This window comes from Cololabis saira, chromosome 12 (assembly GCF_033807715.1).
Source record: "Cololabis saira isolate AMF1-May2022 chromosome 12, fColSai1.1, whole genome shotgun sequence".
Taxonomy (NCBI): Eukaryota; Metazoa; Chordata; class Actinopteri; order Beloniformes; family Belonidae; genus Cololabis; species Cololabis saira.
The window spans coordinates 739,167-747,306 of NC_084598.1; the positions used below are offsets into that span (position 1 = coordinate 739,167).

Genomic DNA, 8,140 nt, shown 5'->3' on the forward strand with positions numbered 1-8,140 from the left:
CCCTTGTCTTTACTGAATGTAGATGTCAAAATTTTAGCCAAAGCACTAGCAATTCGTCTTGATAAGATCCTTCCTAGCATCATATCTGAGGAGCAGAATGGTTTCATCAAGGGACGCCAGCTCTTCTATAATGTTCGTACACTTCTAAATGTGATTCTCTCTAAAGATTCTTCTCCACTCCCTGAAGTTGTTATCGCAATTGATGCTGAGAAAGCTTTTGATCATGTCGAATTTAACTATCTTTTTGCAACACTTCATAAATTCGGATTTGGACACAGGTTTATATCGTGGATTAGACTTCTTTACACTTCCCCTCAGGCCAGCATTCACACCAATGACAACTACTCCACTTATTTTACATTATCACGTGGCACGAGACAGGGCTGCCCTCTCTCCCCTTTGCTATTCGCTCTATCCGTCGAACCACTTTCAATTGCTTTAAGAATTCTTCCTCTATTTCGCGGAGTCTCTAGGTCCAATGTGGAACTTAAATTGTCACTTTATGCAGACGACCTCCTTTTATATGTATCTGACCCTTTAACCAGCATCGCACCAATATTATCTCTGTTGAAGAATTATGGATCCTTCTCCGGCTATAAGGTCAATCTTCACAAGTGTGAATGCTTCCCCATAAACTCCTCTGCTTTACAACTCAAACAATCCGATATCCCCTTTAAACTCAGCCCGTCGGGCTTTAGATACTTAGGGATTAATGTGACCCGCACTCTGCCCTCTCTTTTCACCGCTAATTTTTCCTCACTGGTAACTCGAGTGAAGGCGGACTTACAGAGGTGGAACTCCCTACCATTGTCACTGATAGGAAGAATTAACACAGTGAAAATGACTGTATTGCCTAAATTTCTTTTTTTGTTCCAATGCACTCCTTTATTTCTACAATGCATCTGCGGCAAAACCTGCAAGAACCAGCGGGGTTTAAGAATACATCAAGGCAGAATGAAATGTTTGTCAGCGGCAATGTCGGCACAACGCACAGAAGTCACTTCTGGTCAGACGCAGGAGGAGCCAGGCCCGGAGGCAACCCACAGTGCCCAGAGCCTCCTAGTGTCGCCTGTACCCGCTGCTAACAATTCACATGCCACCCTAAGCCCCCAAGAATCAACAGCATCATCTCCCAACAACCCACAGAGCCTCCAGAGCCAGCAAGCTCCAACTATTACAACTGGCTCTGCGCCTTCGGCCAGACCAAGGATCCAGTGGCCCCAATCCTCAAAGAGAACCGAGTGGCAGCAGTTTGATGAGGATGTAGATCGGATCCTGGAAGTGACAGCCAAAGGGGATGTGGACCGTCGGCTTGAAACGATGACCACCCTCATAGTTAACATCGCGGCTGAGCGCTTTGGAACAGAGGCACCCAAGCCCACGCCATTGGCCTATGCTCCAAACCACAGAGCAAGGAGAATCCAGAGTCTTAGGGAAGAGCTGAAGCTGCTAAAGAGGCAGTACAAGACAGCAGGGGAAGTTGAAAGAGCTGGCCTAGCGGATCTGAGAGCAATTCTAAGGAAGCAACTACTGACCCTGCGGAGGGCGGAGTTCCACAGGAGGAGGCGGAAAGAGAGGGCCAGGAAGAGAACCGCTTTCCTGGCCAATCCCTTCAAGTTGATCAAGCAGCTTCTTGGTCAAAAGAGGTCTGGTCGCCTTACCTGCTCCAAGGATGACATCAATGACCACCTCAAGGCCACGTACAGTGACCCTATTAGAGAACAGCCGCTGGGCCCATGCGATGCACTGACAATGCCACCAGAGCCTACCTTGGAGTTCAACCTCAAAGAACCCTGCCTTAGTGAAGTGGAGGAAGTGGTGCGGAGAGCACGGTCAAGCTCAGCACCAGGTCCAAGCGGAGTGCCGTATAAGGCATATAAGAACTGCCCAAAGCTACGACATCGGCTTTGGAGGGCTCTGAAGGTGATATGGAGGAGAGGGAAGATCGCCCAGTCATGGAGGTATGCTGACGGAGTGTACATACCAAAAGACGAGAAGTCTCAGAACATCGACCAGTTTCGTGTCATCTCCTTGCTCAGTGTGGAGAGCAAAATCTTCTTCAGCATCGTAGCTAAGAGACTCTCCAACTTCCTGTTGAGCAACAAGTACATCGACACGTCAGTGCAAAAGGGAGGAATACCAGGAGTTCCTGGTTGCCTAGAACACACAGGCGTGGTAACCCAACTCATCAGGGAGGCGAGAGAAGGCAGAGGGGATCTTGCAGTGCTATGGCTGGATCTCACCAACGCCTATGGGTCGATACCCCACAAGCTGGTTGAAGTGGCACTGGAGAAACACCATGTTCCCCAGAAGGTGAAACACCTCATTCTGGACTACTACAGCAAGTTCAGCTTGAGAGTCTCCTCTGGCGAGATGACATCTGACTGGCACCAGCTGGAAGTTGGCATAATTACTGGGTGCACGATCTCAGTAAGCCTCTTTGCGCTGGCAATGAACATGCTGGTCAAGGCAGCCGAACCAGAATGCAGAGGTCCCCTCAGCAAGTCTGGAGTGAGGCAACCTCCCATCAGAGCCTTCATGGATGACCTCACGGTGACAACAACAGCTGTACCAGGAGCCAGGTGGATCCTCCAGGGGTTGGAGCGCGTCATGTCGTGGGCACGCATGAGCTTCAAACCGGCAAAGTCCCGGTCCTTGGTTCTGAAGAAGGGGAAGGTCACGGACAGATTCCGCTTCAGCCTGGGAGTACATCAGATCCCATCAGTCACTGAGAGGCCAGTGAAGAGCCTTGGAAAGGTCTTCAACTGCAGCCTGAAGGATGCCGATTCCATCAAGGCAACCAGTGCTGACCTGGAAGGCTGGTTAAGGACAGTGGACAAGTCTGGGCTCCCTGGAAGATTCAAGGCCTGGGTCTACCAGCATGGGATCCTCCCAAGAATTCTCTGGCCTCTCCTCATCTACGAGGTCCCCATGACTGTGGTGGAAGGATTTGAGCAGAAGGTGAGCAGCTACCTGCGAAGGTGGCTGGGATTACCGCGCAGCCTAAGTAGCATTGGGCTGTATGGGAACACCAACAAGCTCAGGCTCCCTTTCAGTTCACTAAGAGAGGAGTTCATCGTGGCACGGGCACGGGAACACCTGCAGTACTCTGGATCCAGAGATGCCAAAGTGTCCGGGGCAGGGATCGTTGTGAGGACAGGGAGAAAGTGGAGGGCAGCCGATGAGGTCCAGCAAGCAGAGTCACGACTGAAGCACAGGGCCATCCTGGGAACAGTGGCGCAAGGCAGAGCCGGACTGGGGAGACAACCAGCAACCCGCTTCGACCGTGCCAGCGGAAGAGAGAGGCAGAGGTTGGTGCAGGAGGAGGTGCGAGCTTCAGTCGAGGAGGAGAGAACCAGCAGAGCAGTGGCCATGCGGCAGCAGGGTGCCTGGATGAAGTGGGAGCAGGCGATGGAGCGGAGCGTCACCTGGAAGGACATCTGGCGGTGGAATCCCCAAAGGATCAAGTTCTTGATCCAGGGGGTTTACGATGTCCTCCCAAGCCCATCCAACCTGTGCATATGGGGCAAAATAGAAACACCTGCTTGCCCCCTGTGTTCCAAAACAGGGACATTGGAACACATCCTGAGCAGCTGCTCCAAGGCGCTGGGTGAGGGCCGGTATCGATGGAGGCACGACCAGGTCCTCAAGTCCATCGCTGAAGCAATCAGCAAGGGGATAGAGGGAAGCCGATACACCCAAGCCACAGCTAAGGCCATCCGCTTTGTCAGGGAAGGACAAAGGCCGGAGAAAACACAGAGAAACTGCTCTACTGGTTTGCTCTGCACGGCCCGAGACTGGGTGATGACAGTTGACCTGGAAAGACAACTGAAGATTCCACCACACATCACCCAGTCAAGATTGAGACCTGACATCATATTGGTCTCAGAGGCAACAAACCAACTCGTCTTGTTGGAGCTGACGGTTCCCTGGGAGGAGAGGATGGAGGAGGCCCATGAACGAAAGAGGGAGAAGTACCAGGAGCTGGTGGAGGACTGTCGGAGAAACGGGTGGAAGACCAAGTTAATGCCAGTGGAGGTGGGCAGTCGGGGGTTTGCCAGCCACTCCCTGAGCAAAGCCTACAGCGCACTAGGCATAACGGGTGCCAACCGTAGAAGGGCCATAAGTAACAACGTGGAGGCAGCAGAAAAAGCCTCCAGATGGCTCTGGTTGAGGAGGGGGGAGCAGTGGTTGTAGTGGGGTAGCATGCCACTTGGACACAGGCCGAGACTTGATCACCTCGGCCGGGTCGCCTGGATGAGGGTGTCTGTTGCAAGACCCGAAACACCCAGTGAGTCCAGGATACAACACTGATGATGTGTCCAAGATTGTGCATCAGCAGATGTATTGTTAACTGAACTACCAAAATCTTTTTTTAAATCACTTGACCAAATTGTTTCCAACTTTTTATGGGCCGGTAAGACACCCAGAGTGAGGTATTCGCTTCTCCAAAAATTTAAATTTAATGGGGGTCTAGCACTACCAAACTTTATGCTTTACTATTGGTCAGCGCATATTCACAAACTAATTTATTGGCTTCAGTCTCCTGAGTTATTATGGTGCAGATTGGAGGCTCAGTCACTCTCTTCATCCTCTGTAACGGCCCTACTCTCCTCCTCTTTACCATTGAATCCCTCTAAGTTTACAAATAGCCCTGTGGTGCTTTCCTCCCTTAAGATTTGGTCACAGTTTAGGCGCCACTTTAAATTTGCTTCTCCATCCATCTATACACCTGTTACTAAGAATCATCTGTTCCCTCCATCACTAATAGACACCACTTTTATGATTTGGTACAACCGGGGCATTAAGCACTTCAGGGATCTATATAAGGATGGTATCTTTTCCACATTTTCAGATCTGAGGTCAAAGTTCAATTTGCCTGCCTCCCATTTGTTTCGCTACTTCCAGCTTCGACACTGCGCCTCTGCTCTGTTTCCATGCTTCCCTTCCCTTCCTGCTAACCAACCGTGGGATGATCTTCTAACAATGAAACTCAGTCAAAAGTCTCTGATATCTAAGATATATGCACTGTGTATGACATTTGATGACCATTCTGTAGATAAAGCTCGGGAGGGTTGGGGACGAGAGTTGGGCCTTGACTTCACAGGGGAGCTGTGGGATAAAGCTATCCGTAGCATACGATCTAGCACGCCTTGCGCTAGACTTGAACTTATTCAATTCAAGGTGCTGCATAGAGCCCACCTATCAAAATCCCGATTATCGGAAATATATCCGAATGTTGCAGACCTATGCGACAGATGCCAGGGTTCTCCATGCAATTTAAGTCATATGTTTTTCTCCTGTCCTAGGTTACAGAAATTTTGGAGTGATTATTCTGTGATCATGTCTAAAGTTCTGGGTAAAAAAGTTGTTATGGCCCCTCTCTTAGCAATATTCGGACTCACTGTTGACTCCTCACATATCAGCCCCACACAGTCAGAAATATTGGCTTTCACATCCCTTTTAGCAAGACGTCGTATCTTACTTCTATGGAAATCCCCCAAGTCCCCGTCTATTTCTATTTGGCTTAGTGATGTTATGTTTTTTCTTAAATTGGAGAAGGTGAGATACTCTTTAAAAGGCAACGCAGCTAAATTCGTTCGCAAATGGCAATCTTTCATAGACCACTTTACCGCGTTGAAGACTCTACCCACCGACTGACCCCCCCCCCCTTAATTTTCTTTTCATCTCCTTAATTTGTTTTTTTTATGTTTTATTTATTTCCAGTTAATGGGATATCACTTATGGGCATCTACATTCACCACTGCATTTGTTTTTTGTATGCATTTTTGCTCATACATTACTTTCCTCCTTTGATCATTTCTTGCTCATCTGTTTATTTATTATTTAACGCTACAGAGACTCTGTTCCTTAGTTAGGTTTTGTGTGTTTTAAAAAAAAAAAAAAAAAAAAAAGGGAGACAATGTATAATGCGTGTGTTTGACTACAGATTTCCATGTTTTCATTGTATGTTGTTTCCTATAAAAAGATCAATAAAAAATTCCAGCCTTGTTCACATCAGCATTTTGAAGAAAGCTGGAGTTCACAGCCAAAACTGTCAGAAAGTATGAAACAGCTCTTCTAAAACCTCAAATAATCTGATGAAAAGAAAAAGGAATATTACTTCAAAAGAGATTACATGAACCTGATAAATATAGAAACACCCAGATGTTGTGACTAAATCAGTCTCTAAGGATTTTGCTTCTTTTCTTAAAACGTTTATTTAAAAGCCTCCTGGTGAATGAAATACACCACTGCAGCTTCTTTAATCAAACCTTGTTGTGTGTCTACAGTTTTTTCAAACCGTACCTGAAGACAATGTGCTGTGTTCTTCACAGACGCTGTAAGTAAAACTCACAGAAATGAAGCGTGATGAACATCAGCTGCTGTGTGTCTGTTTGTGCGCTCATACACACTCATACACACAAGCCAAGGGAGACGGCGAGTACCCTAAAAAAGCCGCCAAAGGCCTTCATGCTGTTTTTGAAGGAGCAAAAGCCAGAGATTGCAGCTGAACTCAAGATGAAGAACAGCGCCACTCTCAATGTCATCCTGGGAGAAAAGGTTAGAGCTGACAAGGATTTTGATTTTCTTCAAAGCAGGTGTGAGTGTGAGTGTGCATGGTTGTGTGTATATACGTGGCCCTGCGATGGACTAGTGACCTGTCCAGGGTGTAACCCCTGCTTCTCACCTGAAATGAGCTGGGATAGGCTACAGCAGACCCCTGTGACCTTGCAAAAGATAAAGCGGGTATAGATAATGGATGGATGGATGTTAGGAATCATTTGACAGTCTGTAGAATTGCACTTAAATGTGGACCTATGTATTTAACAGCTAGGCTGTCGTTGTTTTGGTTGCCTGTAAGTGCAATGTCTGACAGTGTCAACTCTCCACAGTAGAAGTCACTTTCAAACCAAAAAAAAAAGGACAAATATTACCAGCAGGCCAAGCTGGAGCGAGCAGAAGCCCCCAATTGGTCCAGCCAGGACAACTATTTACGTCACTCACACACAGTCACATCACGTCACTTGGGCTGATGAATCACAGTCACAGCAAAGACACATTTTTACATGTTTTTGATTTTAGGGCAAACAAAAGAACAAGAAAAGGAAGAGCAGAGCTCTTCCCAGGGTTGAAAGTGAGACTTCATGTTTTCATCAACAACATTACGTGTGATAATACTGGATCACATTATTAGAGTAGACCCACAGGAAATATATGAATCACATTTTCTTGTGTGTCAGTGTCTACATCTGAAGACACTCGGCAGGTGAAGAGATTGTGTGTGACGCCTCGCCAGACAGAGCATCCCTCCTATCTGACGTATCCGGTGGTGCCTCAACAAACAACATGGCTGTCGCAGACTCAAATCAACGTTCCACCTGTGAACCTGATGTTCCTGCGTCAGGAGTTTGAGGTCAACTTCGCTTCGACTGCTGTGCCAAACTAAACCAGTACCCAGGACTTCAGAGGACAGAGACACGTCCTCTGACTCTGCTTGACATTGCTTCAACTGTCCCTTGGACATTTCAATGGCTTTATATGGACAGCAGTAAAATAAATAAAATAATCAACATTTCTTTCACTATTTATTTGTTTGATTTCTTGTATCTATTCTTCTTCTTTTGCCTGTGTTGTGGGACTACAGAGGCAAAATAGCTGCTTGCTAGCTCTGGTGCAATTGTAGAAATTTTGAATTTCCCTGTAAAATAATTATAAAGATCAAACCAAAAAAGTTTTAAAATGATGAAACAAAGAAGAACAGAATGCCCAACCACTTTGAAGCCATGATGGGATTTGAACCCATGCCCCTTCCGAGACTGGAGCCTAAATCCAGCACAGCTCGGCCACACTGCCACTGACTGTTGTAGGAAAACTGACTTGTTTACTTCATTTAAGTTTTACTTGTACGCATCAATTCACTACAGTCATGTCAATCCACCATCCACTCATCCATTCATTAACTTCCACTTCTATTGGATCCCTACTTAAACATGTATTGTAAAATATGCAAGTATTAGATGCAAAAGCAGTGTTTTGTTTTGTTAGAGGCTTAAATCAGCAATTCATTTTCACAAAGCTCTGTTGCTCCCAGTGCTCTGAGCACATTACATTTAGCAGACACTTTGATCCAAAGAAT

The 8,140-nt window shown here is 46.8% G+C and overlaps 1 protein-coding gene across 1 annotated transcript; it reads left to right on the top strand.

Annotated features, from left to right (window-relative positions):
* The first annotated feature begins 1,214 nt into the window (after positions 1–1,214).
* On the top strand, positions 1,215–4,349 carry LOC133456216 (uncharacterized). The gene has a single exon (XM_061734661.1). It carries the CDS (start codon positions 1,321–1,323, stop codon positions 4,195–4,197), a length of 2,877 nt encoding a protein of 958 aa, XP_061590645.1. The 5' UTR covers positions 1,215–1,320; the 3' UTR covers positions 4,198–4,349.
* Positions 4,350–8,140: the final 3,791 nt, after the last annotated feature.

What these genes read in the sequence shown, in the direction of transcription:
- LOC133456216 (XM_061734661.1), top strand. Translation starts at nt 1,321, where the DNA reads ATGACCACCCTCATAGTTAACATCGCGGCTGAGCGCTTTGGAACAGAG.